This window comes from Lytechinus pictus, chromosome 7 (assembly GCF_037042905.1).
Source record: "Lytechinus pictus isolate F3 Inbred chromosome 7, Lp3.0, whole genome shotgun sequence".
In the NCBI taxonomy this organism is placed as follows: Eukaryota; Metazoa; Echinodermata; class Echinoidea; order Temnopleuroida; family Toxopneustidae; genus Lytechinus; species Lytechinus pictus.
In genome coordinates this window covers 3,458,476-3,474,055 of record NC_087251.1, presented here as the reverse complement: position 1 = coordinate 3,474,055, position 15,580 = coordinate 3,458,476, and the positions used below count along the sequence as shown (strand labels likewise).

At 33.8% G+C, this 15,580-nt stretch overlaps 1 protein-coding gene across 4 annotated transcripts in view; it reads left to right on the top strand.

Annotated features, from left to right (window-relative positions):
- Positions 1–15,580, top strand: part of LOC129265135 (serine/threonine-protein kinase VRK1-like) — a 39,083-nt gene that overhangs the window by 15,908 nt on the left and 7,595 nt on the right. For all 4 annotated transcript variants that reach the window (XM_064101695.1, XM_064101696.1, XM_064101693.1 and 1 more), the window contains exons 4-11: positions 1,502–1,557; positions 2,562–2,631; positions 2,917–3,113; positions 4,054–4,152; positions 4,602–4,734; positions 6,262–6,382; positions 8,655–8,710; positions 9,720–10,034. In XM_064101695.1, the coding sequence (XP_063957765.1) occupies positions 1,502–1,557; positions 2,562–2,631; positions 2,917–3,113; positions 4,054–4,152; positions 4,602–4,734; positions 6,262–6,382; positions 8,655–8,710; positions 9,720–10,034 (1,047 nt within the window). The remainder of the gene's footprint in view (positions 1–1,501; positions 1,558–2,561; positions 2,632–2,916; positions 3,114–4,053; positions 4,153–4,601; positions 4,735–6,261; positions 6,383–8,654; positions 8,711–9,719; positions 10,035–15,580) is intronic.

The window sequence follows — 15,580 nt, the reverse complement described above, 5'->3', positions numbered from 1 at the left end:
AACCGGAAATGAAATGCATTGACATCACCTTGCAGATCCGTATATCTACGGCAAAAAAGCAGTTGAAATTTGACGAAAAAATCTGCGGAAAAACAGTATTGACAGTATTGATGTCGATAGTAGCGCTTACCTTCGGTCAGAAGTTGATTTTCATTTGGGCATAAAATTCCACAGGATTGATGAAATTTAACGGGATTTTTTTTGATGGACAGACGACAATCGCACATTATAGACAGCCTAAAATAATGTACTGAAAAAGCGGATATGAATTGCGCGTTGCATTCTAGGTAATGTAGGGACTTTCCCTATTGGCAATCGGGGCTACAACATGACCGTCTTTGGTCGAAAGAGGGCCAGTGATCGATCGGTGACGATCATCGGCCGAAAGAAGCTTGTGTAAACAATCGCCCCGGGCGGTCGTCGTAAAAACCGCGTAAAGAGAAAGTTAAGGGTTAGACAGCAATTTTGACAGCTGGAAACAGGTGGTGGTCATAAAATGCTCTCGTTGAATGTCCATTCGTAATAGGTCCATGGTCTGAAGCACATAATGTTAAAATAATGGAATTCCACGTGTTCAGGGAGGAATGAAACTTCATTTCACATGACGATGACGAGAAAATAAAAAATATTTCGTATTTCATATAATAAAATACAAAAGAAATAGTGAGTGAGTGATGTCATCAGTTCCCTCATTTGCATACCGACGGAGATGTGCATATAACTGTTTTGTGAAATGAAGCGAAACTTTAAAATGCCATAACTTTCTTATTTTACATCCGATTTTGATGAAATTTTCAGTGTCATGCTTGTTGAATTTTTCTCTTTTTATTAAAATCCAGTTTTTGTTGGGGTGGACTTGTCCTTTAATGCAGAAGTACATGAAATTGCTGATAGTACACTTAATTGCATGTAAAATCAAACACACACAAATACGCGGAATTCTACTACACAGTCTGCTTGCGTGAGTGGCTGTATAATAGAAAACATATAGTTTCAACAAATCCACACTTTAGATATTTTTAACTTGAAAAAAATAAAGCAAATAGGCTCAAACCATGTAATATTACAGTTTTAAGTAGTTTTAGTATAATTCTTAATTGACCATGCAGTGTTCCAACTTACCCTGATATGGGGTAAGTTGAAACGTTTGCGATGGTCTTGTTCAAGGTGGTTTTTTTAGTAACCATCATAGAGTTAAAAATGTTATGGGGTACATTTGAAGCCCTTAGATATATGCTTCAAGCTGATATATTGATTGTTTCTCGAATAAAATATATTTGGATTTTACAGCCATTTTTGTCAAAAATGTTCCAACTAACCCCGGTCTCCCCTACATTGTAAAAGTGATGAAGGCTCTATGCATTCTTTTGACTTGAAAGTTGGTCATGTGTGTACATTTGATCAGTATAATATTGTTATTTAAATTGAAATCTAAAATAAATATATAAATTTAAAGTGTATCTAAAGTGTATAAATCTAAAATGTTTATTTTTTCTGATAGCTTCTGAGAATACTCCTGGTAAATCCAAAGATGATGGAACCTTTGTAATTAAGATTGTAAGTCAATTTTCAATTTATTTTTATTTTCAGCACTTTCTTTAAATTAAAAAAAAATCATTATTTTTCTTGAATATATTTTCTTATTTGGTTTAATATTTCTTTGGAAAAGTGTATTACTGTATATCACACTCCACGGTATAAAAGCACCTCTAACTAGTTGTCCATGAGTCAGCTAAAACTTTCAAAAATTAAAGAATGAAATCTGATTTTGATTTCACCTCTCAGATTCACCCAACCAACATATATTGACATAAAATTTACAATTTAAAGATCGTTATCAATATGATGTGATCATGTTAAAAGTCAAACATTTCTGTATGAAGTTGGAAAGAGGCAGTTACCTTGTAGGCAATATTTATAACATATATTCTTTATTGTTTGTCAGGTTTAATTCTGATGTTTAATTTCTTTCTGATTAATGTTGAAATAGAGTGAAAGTTGTTATCAAGATATTCATAAAAGCCAAAGTTTGCCTTGAGATGAAGAGGGTAAGGGATGTTGAAAAGCACTGTAGTATAGATAACATTATTATATTTCAACCTTGCTTTTCTGAACTCCTCATTTAACTGACTGTGTTTCCTGGCCAGTTTCTCTTGTTAATGTCCATCAGAATCAAATAAAGGCCTAGAGTAAGCGAGGTCAAATTGAATAACTATTAAAAAGTAAAAAGGACCTTTTGACAAAATGCAATCATATTTCTTCCATTTTATTGATGCATGTAGGCTTGTTAACTATTATTTGAATTTAAAGTTTAACACAGTCACGGTATGATAATTGCCAATTGTATTGTCGTTGAAATTAATTGGGCATTAGGTAATATGAAGTGGAGTGGAAGTTCATGTTTTTTAAGAAAATCTTAAATCAAGATTTGTTTTTATCAATCACCATTCTAAATGTATGAATACTTTATTTAAATCAGATCTTCCAAAGAAATGGTTCTTTCCCTGTTTGCAGTTTTTATTTTATAATGTTGAATAAGATGTAATTTACATTTCATATAGGAACCCCATGAGAATGGACCCCTTTACACAGAACTCCATTTCTATCAGAGAGCTGCTCAATCAGAGGAAGGTAAGCATTCACACTGCTATGTCAGTCAAAACATATTTACTATAATTGTATAGCAAATTTAACAATGTAGTGTACCAACTAATTATCATGCGCAATAGCTGAATGATGAATTTTATCTTGTGCTCATTATATCAAATCTATCTAGCTTGGCAGTTGGCAATATATTCAAGATGGATCTAAACACTAACAGATCAACTGAGTAGAGTTCTAAATATTTAAAATAGGGTATATTTGACAATCTTTTTCTTGTACCCATGTAAAAATGCATCTCATTTTCACAAACAGTCACAAAGTGGCAGAAGCAACAGAAACTATCTCACCTAGGTGTACCTAAGCTGTGTGGATTTGGAAGCCATAACTGTCAAGAAATCAAATACAGATTCCTAGTGATGCCTTTGTTTGGTGAAGATATATGGAAGAAATATCTGGCATGCAACAAGAAATTCACACCAGGAGTAGTCTTTGCTTTAACAATTCAAGTCGTAAGTCATCTTTACACCACCATATATTATTCTTATCTAAATTTCTATTATTTTTTGTCTTTTTATACGCCCGTCCTATGGGACATATTATGGTATCACGCTCGGTGTTTCCGTCCGTCCGTTAACTTTTCCTTGTAAACGTGATAACTTCAGTTTGACTTAACCTAGGCTCATATAATTTGGTGTGTATGATACTAGCATGGATCACAGGAAGTCTATTGATTTTTAGGTTAAAGGTCAGGATCACAGTGACATGTTTTCATCTTGCCCTTTTGAAGTCCTTGTAAACACGATCACTTTAGTTTCACTTAAACCCAGGCTCATATAATTTGGTGTGTATGATACTATTATGGATCCCAGGAAGCCTATTGATTTTGAGGTCAAAAGGTAAAAGGTGAAGTCGCCACCTCCCACTTTTCTTGCTTGACCAATAACTCCATTTTCCATGTTACAGGCGGGCGTATTATGTGCTCGCACTCTTGTTGTTTATTAAGTAATGTTGCATTGGTAATCTGTGGCCATTTCATAAAGGACATGAGATTGTTATTACTTGGCGATTATGCTAACTATCATGAAAAGAGGACTTAGCCATTCAAAATTAAGATTCCATCGTAGCTAGTGACATAGTTAAAACTCAAGTCTTTATGAAATGTGCTCTGGTTTGCATCAGTTAGGTTTTGGAATGATGATTAAATATTAAGATAAAATAGATCTATCAACTTCAGTGATTTATGTAACTTTTATATATATCATGAAATGGAATAGGACAATTGCGGAATATATTATTTGTTGTTAACTTTTCTACAGCAAAATAATGTAGAATAGCCTCGGTAAATTCTTGAGAGATTCATATGATCTAATTTGTTCATAAGATTTTAATATATGTAGATGTGAATTACGTTTGCTTATTTCATAAAATCCTCTTTTTTATTACTTCTAGCTGGATGCATTAGAATACCTCCATGAAAAGGATTATGTTCATGCTGATATCAAGAGTGCCAATCTGCTACTGGGTTACTCACAAAAAGATAAGAATAAGGTAAAAAAAAAAGATAAATAAATAAATTGAGCATATATAGAAATCGGGAGTAAATTGATGAAACTTCTAAATTATGCAGGTATATTTGACTGCAGTGCAAGTGTTTGCAAATACAGGCACTTTAATGGTGGAAAAGTTTCCAATCATTGGAGATATTTGCACCATAAATGTTACGTCACCAATACAAGTATTAGACAGTTTACAAACTTGGAATTAAACTTCAATAATACAGTGGTATAATGAATGTGGAACTTTACCATTCAGAGCATTGTTGAACGTAATTGATTCTAAAAATAGTAATTGTTTGGTAAACTGCCAACTAGTGAATCAAACAAACGTTTATTTTGGTCGAGCCCATATCTTTCTGTTTTTACTGCTGCACTGCTGAACCCATAAGAAAGCTGTGACATTAAACTGATATATAAAATCCAGTATTTATCATTTTGCAGGTGTTCCTTGCTGACTATGGTTTAGTGAACAGATACAGGCCTGATGGTAAACATAGAGAGTACAAAGAATTTCCCAAGAAAGGACACAATGGCACTCCAGAATTCACAAGCATTGATGCTCACTTAGGAGTCTGTGAGTTATCATTAATTTTAATAGTGCTTCAGTTTGCTATTATTTTTATTAATGAAATAAAATTGATAGAACACACTTGGCCTGGGAATAATCAAATATTTGAATTCTTCAAGGGATGCTCCGGGCTGAAAATATTTATATCTGAATAAATACAGTAAAATTCACAGAGCAAAATGCCGTAAATTTCATCAAAATCGGATAGCAAGTTATTGAATTTTAAAGTATTGCAATATTTTGTAAAAACAGTTATATGCACGTCATCATGAATATTCATTAGGTGGGTGACTATGTCACATCCCCAGTTTCCCTTTTCTTATGTAATTACATGAAATCATAATTGTTTCATTATTTCATACATGTGTGAATAATATGTCTCCCTTAGAATGAAATAAGTTGCAGCAATTAATATCTAATGCACTAAATCAGTTGTCAATCAAATCTTTTTAGTTCTTGGACGAAAATTTTTGAATAAACCCAATTTCATGTAATAAAATACAAAAAAAAAACAAGTGGGGATATGACATCATAAATTTGCTCATTGAATATTCATGAAGACATGCCTAGAACTGTTTCACCGGAAAATGTAAAACTTTAAAATGTCATAACTTTGTTATTCCTTGTCCGATTTTGATCAAATTTTCAGTGTTTTGTTTGTCTGATTTTTCTTTATCTGTTTAAATCATATTTACTTCAGCCTGGAGTACCTTTCAATATGCCTGCCATAAACATGAGATAGTTCATCACTTTTTCCACTATTCACATATGATTGTAAATTTGATAAACATACATTGTTAATATGGGTGGTGTTAATAAAAAATAAAACCTAAAAATCACAGAAAATATATGAGACCAAATGTTACATTGAGATATGATTTTCTCTTGCTAGTTAGGTTTTTCATAGAAATCTGTGGGAGCATGTCAGTCATTGTCTTATAATTTATGTATCCAACCAGTAACCTTGGATATTTCAATTCATATTTACCTAAAATTAAAGTACTTGAAATATTTGAAGAAAAACAAATTATATCTTTTTCCATGATTGTTAAGAGTAATTTTGGTATTCATTCTTTGGCCTAGAATACACCTATATTGTTTTGGATTTACCAACCACTTCAACTGTAATAGATAAGGAGTGGATATTGTACAATGCATGATAGAGAAGAGACTATGATCGTTCAGTTCCATTAGGCTGTAGTAAATATGTCAATGTTTAATTAAAACACTTGCTTTCTGAGTAGAGAATCAACCAAAGTAGTAGTTTTTTTTGTTTTCTCCAAGTAAGAAATCTACGAACATTATTGCATTGTCTCAATGATAATGCGTATGAATCAGAATGTGGAATTTTCAGTGATTAGTGTTATTCTTGTAATTCATGTAACCAGTCATGTATGTCTTTAACATATTATTTGTAATTCTACAGGGAATATACCAGTAATATCTATTAGAAATAAGGGGACAAGGTGAAAGATCAAGCCGTGATTTCTCATGATGTAATTTTGTTTCTTTTGAATTGTCTGCCTGAGATAGCTCCATCACGTCGTGGTGACATACAGATCCTTGGCTATGTAATGCTTCAATGGCTATGTACAACGTTACCATGGGAAAACAAACTCACAGATCTAGACTACGTCATGAAACAAAAAATCAAGTAAGCTCATCTTTGTTTAAACTCAGTTATCAACATTAAGTAATGGCAACTATCTTGTCCTAGCACCTAAGAATACTGAATTAATGGGGCGTCTGAATAACTAGTAAAGTCAGCAGTTTATTGTTTAAACTTTAAGTATTAAATGATCTACTGCTCTAATAGCTCTATTAAGTTTATGTAAGATTATATAGTCCATTAAAACCTTTTGTTTTCCCCCTTTATTGGATGGAATTCATTGGTGACACTTTTTTAATCATAAAAAAACAAGAAAACGAATGAGGAAACATTGCAAATTTTGATTTATTTCAATTCATTTATTTCCCATATTCAAATTAAATAGGGGAAGGCGGGGTAAGTTGTGACACTTTTTGCATTTTGCTTTTAAGAATTGATATGACTAATAATATTGTCGAAATAAGTACCTAGCCTTTAGATTTGATTCTTGGGAAATATTTTTCACATAATTATATATAACTTTCTACCCCCACACTGATAGTCATTGTGACCTTTGAAAAAAACGATGTCAAATGGCTCAACTTGCCCCATCTGTGGGGTAAATTGTGCCAACGTCTGGGGTAAGTTGAGCCACAAAAACTATGTACAAAATGTAGGCGGGAAGAACCAGCATGTCAATTTTATATTTAAAGACTTTTCACTCGCTAATTCTCTATAAATACTAACATCCTCTAACAGTGAAAGAACTGTCATGTGAATTTGCTCCTTTCTGCCTGCATATCAATGGCGTTAAAGGTTTGTTTGTTTTTTATTATACATTACCATAAGAATTACTATGGCTCAACTTGCCCCATGTTGGCTGGCTCAAATTACCCCAGTCCGAACTTTTTGCGATATTTTCACATCCACACATTTCTTATGAATCCATCATGTCAAAGACTATGACAAGAATTGGAATCCATACCTGGACTAACAATATTGTTCTTATTTCTTTACTATATTTAAAGACGTGTGTGGGTAAAAAGCAATTACCTATTTCACACCCTTTTTACTTTTTTGGCTGAAATTTGTATTTTTCCCTCTAAAAAATTACTTTTTGTTTCAAAATTGAAAACAATGTGGTGGGGTTAAGGGTTATGTAATGGGTCATCAATACATGACACCACCATAATGTCTGACTCATTCATTATTGGCCTGGAGGTGGTGGCTCAACTTACCCCGCCTTCCCCTAATACTAATACAGCGTGTCTCTAAAAAAAGTAAACCCAACTTCAACAGCAAATTTTCAGAAAACTAAAATATATTTACACATTATTTTTTTATGGCTAGATAGTCCAATAAGTCCTCTGTCCAATTACATCACATAGGTTTTCTAACTCTCATGCATGACTGAGCATGATTCGACTTAGTGAACTGGTGTCAAATCATCACTGTGGCAAGTTATTTCTTGTTATTGTCATGCATTCAAGGCCTATTTGAAGTTAAATGTTTGTCACATGTTAGGCCTATGATTAAATCATCACTGTGGCAAGTTATTTCTTGCTATTGTCATGCATTCAAGGCCTATTTGAAGTTAAATTTTGGTCACATGTTAGGCCTACGATTACATAACAACTTCAGCAGAGGTTGTTCTTAACACAGGCACACTTCACATGCTTTCCAAACATGGTACAGTTGACAATTGAGCAGAGTATTCCTGGTAACTCGATACCAGGAAACAAGAAGTTTCGTGGAAGTTCAAGAGGCTTTTCGGGTGCAGTTCCCCGAGAGGCAGCCTCCAACAAAAGGGCCATCTGGTACAATGTGAGAAAGTATGTTGATCACAGAACCAGTTTAACTTCAAATAGGCCTTGAATGCATGAAAATAACAAGAAATAACTTGCCACAGTGATGATTTGACACCAGTTCACTCAGTTGATTCATGCTCAGTCATGCATGAGAGTTAGATAACCTAAGTGATGTAATTGGACAGAGGACTTATTGGACTATCTAACCATGAAAAAATAATGTGTAAATATTCTTTACTTTTCTGAAAATTTGCCGTTGAAGTTGGGTTTACTTTTTTTAGAGACACACTGTACAAACAAGAGTTCAGTAAAATAATGATTTTTTTTATTATACAAAGTATTGTGGGGGGTCTCTCAGCTGGGAAATAATGAAATTTATTTCTTACGATTTTATTTACTGTTTGATAAATGTCTTGCCTGTTTATTTCCCATCTGCAACCCCCCCCCCCCCTCTCAACCATCACATATGCATGGCTAAGACTAATTGCATATGACCTTACATTCATTCCCTCAATATCATTTTCTTACAGATATTCAAAGGATGTTCCAGGACTACTCAAGGCTTGTTTCAGTTCTTCATATCCAAGTATGTATTATTCATAGACAATGTTACTCTAATTTACCCCCCCTTATAATAATTTGGTAATTAGTCGTAGTAGTTTAAATTTGCATGAAGATATTGATATTATTTTTAAGCCAACAAATCTTACGTATAAGAGGATATGTTCTAAAGAACTGCATGTATATGAAAGCATTTGTGGAAATATATTTCTGGGTTTTTTTCTTGGTCACTTTAAAGATACACTACACAAACATATTGAATACTCATCTCTAGATGAAGGTGAGAAACAAAATACAAAGATGAGAACCCATAGTGCATCATTCCCCTTGCACAAGCTTCATCTTATATATCAAGGATCTTATAAAGAGATTGTGATTCTATTATTTGAATGCTTCAAATGATTTTCGTCATTTTAAGTTGTATTATTTATTTAAAGTTTTAAAATGCCTGGAAATGCATGCTAAGCTTGTACAAGGGGAATGAGATATTGTGGATCAACAATAGGCATGGTAATATTATACAGGGACTCAGGGCGTATTCACCCCTAAAATGCCGTACAGAGCCCTGGAAAGGTTTATGTTTATGGTAACTCCTGCAGGAACTCGGCAGGACAGCATTTTGCTGGTAAACGCCAAGCTGGTATATAACCAATTATCTAGGAAACATTTTACGTCTAGGTTAATCAGTCATAGTGGCTGACGTTATAGACGACAGATCTCACTCTTTGGCCTTTTTATCAAAGTGGCGACAATGGCAGAGTTGGGATATGAACTCACAACCTTGCGAGTATGAGTCCAATGCTCTAACCACTGGACCGCAGGACCCTCAGTAAATAAAGAGCCCCTGAAATTCACATAGGGTCTGATATAAACGGTAATACAATTTAGCAAAATTGGGTTGGTGTGCTCAAAATGTAGCACTGGAATTAAAATAAAGGAAAATCCCTACTTTGGCAGTATTCAGTCTTTTAGACTTATGTAACCTAAATAATGGATGTGCCTAGTGAGTAATGAATTTTTTTTTTCCTGCTTAGGTGAACTCAAGACTTTCCTGACCTATGCCTTTCAGATGGGATATGATGAGAAACCTGATTACAATAAACTAAGAACACTATGTAGAACTGTCATCAAGCGTGAAGGAATTAAAGAAGGATCTGTCTTTGACTTTGGCTCTCAATCATCTGCTGTTCCTGCTGGATCACCGGTCATATCTAAGAAGAGAAAAGCCTCCTCTAAGGAAAGAGAACCTTCTCAGGGGCGTAAGATGTCAAAGGATGATGAACCAGGCCCATCAGGAGCTGCCTCTAGAGCCCCTCCTAAGAAAAGAAGTGCATCAGCTAAAGAATCAGGTAAGGCTTTCCCAAAAGATTAAAGGAGCTTGAAATTACACCCTTTGGCCTTTTTATGCCTCTGCCTACCAAAGCGGGTGGGTGTTTCATATAGCTGTTTGAAAGTTATGAGCGACTTTATGAATGACTGGTGATCCTTTCTTATAGTGAACAATTTTCATTTGTGGTTAGGTAGTTCCTAAGAAGGATCACCAGTTGTTCATCAAGATGCTCTTAACGTATGAACAACTTTATGAAATGCCCATCTGGTTGCCAGAGGCATGTTTTCTAGCTGTCCATTTTTCCCTGATGTTGTTCACATGATAACCTGTTTGATGAAATTCAAACTCAGTCAAAGTATACATATTGGAGTGACAATTTGATCAGTTTGGGGGTCACAAGGTCAAAGGTCAGAGGTTTCCTACAGAGGTCCTTATTTGAAAATGTTATTATAATTATGTGTGTAATATATATTTGATCTGGAATTTGCAGTCTTGAATTTGGACTGTGCAGTTCAGAATTTATATAATTTTGGCACTGATATGTTAATGTTGCTTCATTGGGTTTTTTTTTTGGGGGGAGGGGGGTAGAACCAAACTGAATATTAATTTTTTTGACACAAAAATTGTAGTTGATATCAATTATATTGAAGTTTCAATTTAAATTTCCTGACTGATGAAGTTTAAATGTACAACATCAATATAAAATTTTACCCAGTGGCTTTATTGGGTAAATTTACATTTATTCCTGGCCTGTGTTACTGTGGGCCAGGTAGAATGTAAAAGTCTACTTTTCTCATTGTGAGTGCCTGGCATTACAAATGACTAGAATATTTCTAAGGAGTTGGAGAATTGGGGTAATCTGGAATGATTGAATCCAATTAATGAGGCTCTTACATAGAGATGCGTTGTTGATTTTTATTCCATAAAGGGTCATAGTCATTATCATTATTAACAACTATTGTTGCTGTGATGTTAAAGAATAAGCCTCGTTTTCTCTAAAAAATTTCAACCTTTTATTGTTAATCTCACACCCTGTAAATTTCTGAAAATGTAGGCATTGATCATCTAATAAGAAAGACACAAGATATATCCATTAAATCAAGGTCTGTATGAGACAGAAGTTTGTATTCATATGAAACTATTAACAGCATAAGCCAATATTAGTGGATGTAGGTAAAGTTCTGGGGGTTCTATCTCACATTGTTATCTGAATATTACATTCGTCTGTAGTTTTCTTTTGCTTCTTTTTTTTTATGCTATACTTGCTTCTTGCTCAATAGTTTTCCAGCAAAATTTATGGATTTTCTTTCTCATTTGAATACTAGTAAAAGCTTGATTTTACTACAAGTTCAAACACTTGTTAATTCTTGTTCAGAATCAATTTCTATTCTTCCTCCCCCCCCCCCCCTTTATCAAACTTATGTGGCATCACTTCTTATATTGTCATAAAGCAAGTCTCATTTGTCTGCTGTCCTGTTAGAAATTTCTGTCAATTTCTGTTACAATTTTGCAAAGAGCAAGTTTATAAGCTGTAGTCCAAACTCGCCAATTACCTATTTTTAACAATACATGTATTAACGCTTACAAATATGCATTAACATCATTTTTCATTTCCTAAAGCATGCAATGATTAACAGCAACATATCATTGATAATTGTTACAAGTAGCTCAAAATTTGATTGCAGGCTATTGAGTGAACAAGTTTAAATTCTATGAACAACAAAATCACACAACTTTCCACCATTTTTTTTAATCCAAACATTAATTAATGTTTTTATGATACCTAGGGCGTAGATAAGGCTTGCAATAGTCCTATATGCCGGGGCAAACACCCGGGCATTTTAAATCTCGAGCCCGAGCAACTGACCAGCCGATGAAAACAATGCACTAGTTAGCGACCCATACAGCAGCGCAGCATTTTGACATGCCTTCAATGCATCATACACAAACATCACATTAGTACTTTGTGCTGAACATAATGGTAATCGAGTTCACCAATTTTGTTATCTGGAAGTTTACGAATCTTTCTGAAATTTTCAGTGGTGTTTCTGACATTATTTCATTGTGTTACTTATACTTTGTTTTCATCGTACTAAGGTCAGTGTTGTCGTCGTTAAGTGGATGTGACGTCACTCCGCCCCCGCCTATTACCATCACATAGTTTCACCTAACTTTTCCAGCAATCATTCATCCAACTTTCTTCTTTTATTCTTCATCTTTTTCACCTTGAAACCTTATTGTGGAGTTGAGTTTTATTGTCTCGCCTGCATAACAGAGCGAGATTATAGGCGCCGGTTTTCCGACGGCGGCTTCAACATCAAATCTTAACCTAAGGTTAAGTTTTTGAAATGTTATCATATCTTAGAAAGTATATGGGCCTAGCTCATGAAACTTAAACATAAGAGTAATCAAGTATTACTAAACATCCTTTTTGAGTTTCAGGTCACATGACCTAGGTCAAATATCACTTCGGGTCAATGAATTTAGACCATATTGGGGGTATTTGTTGAATTACCATCGTAACTTTGTAGGTTAATGGAGCTCGTTCATGAAACTTGGACATAAGGGTAATGAAGTATAACTGATATCCTGCCGAGTTTCAGGTCACATGACCAAGGTCAAAGGTAATTTTGGGTCAATGAACTTTGGCCATGTTGGGGATTTTGTTGAATTACCATTGTTACTTTGAAAGTTTATGGAGCTAGCTCATAATACTTGGACATAAGAGTAATCAAGTATCACTGAATATCCCATGCGAGTTTCAGAACACATTACTAAGGTCAAAGGTCGCTTTAGTAGGGTCAATGAACTTTGGCCATGTTGGGGGTATTTGTTGAATTACCATTGTTACTTTGAAATTTTATGGATCTATTTCATAAAACTTGGACATATGAGTAATCAAATATCACTGAGCATCCTGTGCGTGTTATAAGTCACATGACCAAGGTCAAAGGTCACTTAAGGTCATTAAACATTGTCTCCGTTGGGGGTAATCATTGAGCTGCCATCATATAACTTAACTTTGAAAGTTTATGGATGTAGTTCATGAAATGTGGACATAGGGGTATCAAAAATATTACTGATCATCTCGCACAAGTCTTAGGTCACTTGATCAAGGTCAAATGAACATATACACTCGGCAAAAAAAGTTCTTGGACGCTTATAAAAGTTAAAATATTCCATATAGATATTTGATTAAGGGCAAATTACTGTATGTCAACATGACCAGACAACATTCCTCTTCCAGTATGACATGACATTTTCATGTGAACAGTCATGCATGGGTGGTTAAATGCTTTAAACAATAGCAATGTCAGTAAAAGAAAATTGCAAGAAATGGATCAGTCAGTGCATGGCTGGTTACAGGCATTGAACAATAGCAATGTCAGTAAAAGAAAATTGCAAGAAAACGATCAGTCATTCTTTCAGTTGTGAAAGTTTGTGTGTCATAAATATCCATTAAACGATAAAAGCAAACTTAAAGTCAAATACCACTCTAAAAGTAAAAAGAAAGTTATCCACCTTGGATGCATCACTATTCCACTGGAATTTTAAGTCAAAGTTAGTCGATGAAAAAAATGTCAAATTTCAGTATCTTGGCATAAGCAAAAGAAAATTATCCTTATCCTCCCATCTTCTGCAGGGGTGGTGGCCCTAGGTTGACCACTCCTAGGGCGGTCTCTAACTTCATCAGTATCCAAATACCGCTGGTTCAAATTTGAAATTGTTGTTGGGGAAACCTGGAAATATCGAGCCACTTGTCTATAAAATGACTGCCCAGACTGCAACATTCCTATTGCTCTTGCCCGCTATTGGTTGAAAAGCTTCATCTTGAAATTTAGTGTCCAAATGATCCATCTCATTATGCATCTCAATTGTTGAATGTATGCCTACAGGATGGCCATGATCATTAGCCATTTCTTGCAATTTTCTTTTACTGACATTGCCATTGTTTAAAGCATTTAACCACCCATGCATGACTGTTCACATAAAAATGTCATGTCATACTGGAAGAGGAATATTGTCTGGTCATGTTGACATACAATAATTTGCCTTTAATCAAATATCTATATTCAATTCAATTCAATTTATTTACACTCTCAATAAAAACATGAAAAACATACATAAGGTACATAAGTAAAACATTGTGACAACATACAAAAAACATATTTATGAGAATGAGGGGCCAACAAAAAAGAGCAGATAGCCTTATTGAGCGTTGACCCAACAACTATAAGACAAAATCAATAAATATTACAAAAAAAGATAACATAAATGAAAACATATATTAACTCATACATTCAAAATATATAGCGTAGTTATACAAGCAAATTAAGAATACAAACTTAAAAGATGTAATTTGTAATAACGTTTGAAAGAATTGAGGGTTCGGCATGTTTTAATAGAATGCGGTAAATTATTCCAAAGAATAGGTCCTTGAAAATAAATTGAGTTATGAGAAACCGAGGTACGTACTCGTGGTAAATGATAATTAAATAGACTGCGGGTATTGTGTTGATGAATCGAAAAATTAAGGCAAAATTTAGACATAATGGAATCAGGAATAAGTGATTTAGAACAAAGATACATAAATATTGTGATGTTAAATCTATTTAAATCAGACAAAGTAAGTAAATAAAGATCATGAAAAAGTGGCAAGGTATGGGCATTATAAGGGCTATTACAAATTATCCTCACTGCCTTTTTCTGAAGTATATATAATCTGTTTATAAAACAATCAGCGGAGTTAGACCAAACAATATTGCAGTAATTAATATGTGAGAAAATTAAAGCATAATATAACATAATCAAAATATATTGCGGAAAATTTTTTAATCTATATAAAATACCAACACCTTTAGAAACACGATTGCAAACGCCACCAATGTGTTCATGCCACGAGAGTTTATCATCTATATAAACTCCTAAAAATTTAAAAAATGAAACGCATTGTATAGTTGAATTGTTGAATCTTATTTCCACTCTATCTTTCTCAATTTTTTTCTTTGTAAATATCATAAATTTTGTCTTAGTTATGTTTAAAACTAATCGATTGTTAATCAACCAGTTATTTAGTTTTTCTAATTCATTATTAAAATTATCCTGCAAAGAAACAATATTGTGATGAGACATGAACACACTGGTGTCGTCAGCATATAAAATGAAATGTAATAGTTTAGATGAATTGCAAACATCATTAATATATAACAAAAAAAGTAAGGGGCCTAGAATAGATCCTTGGGGTACTCCGCATCGAATCGGTTTCAAACATGAATTATTATTACAAATTGATACAAACTGAAAACGATGTGATAAATAATTATTAAATAGTTCCCAGAGTAAACCGCGAATTCCATAAGCATATTGTTTTTTCATTAAAATATTATGATCTAACGTATCAAAAGCCTTGCTTAAATCGTGAAATAAACCAATCATATATTTTTTGGAATCAATAGAACCAGAAACTTTATGAATAAAATCAAGAAGAGCCATCGATGCGGAGTAATCCTTACGGAAGCCATACTGACCATTGTGTAAAATATTAGAAGAAGTGAGAAATTGGTA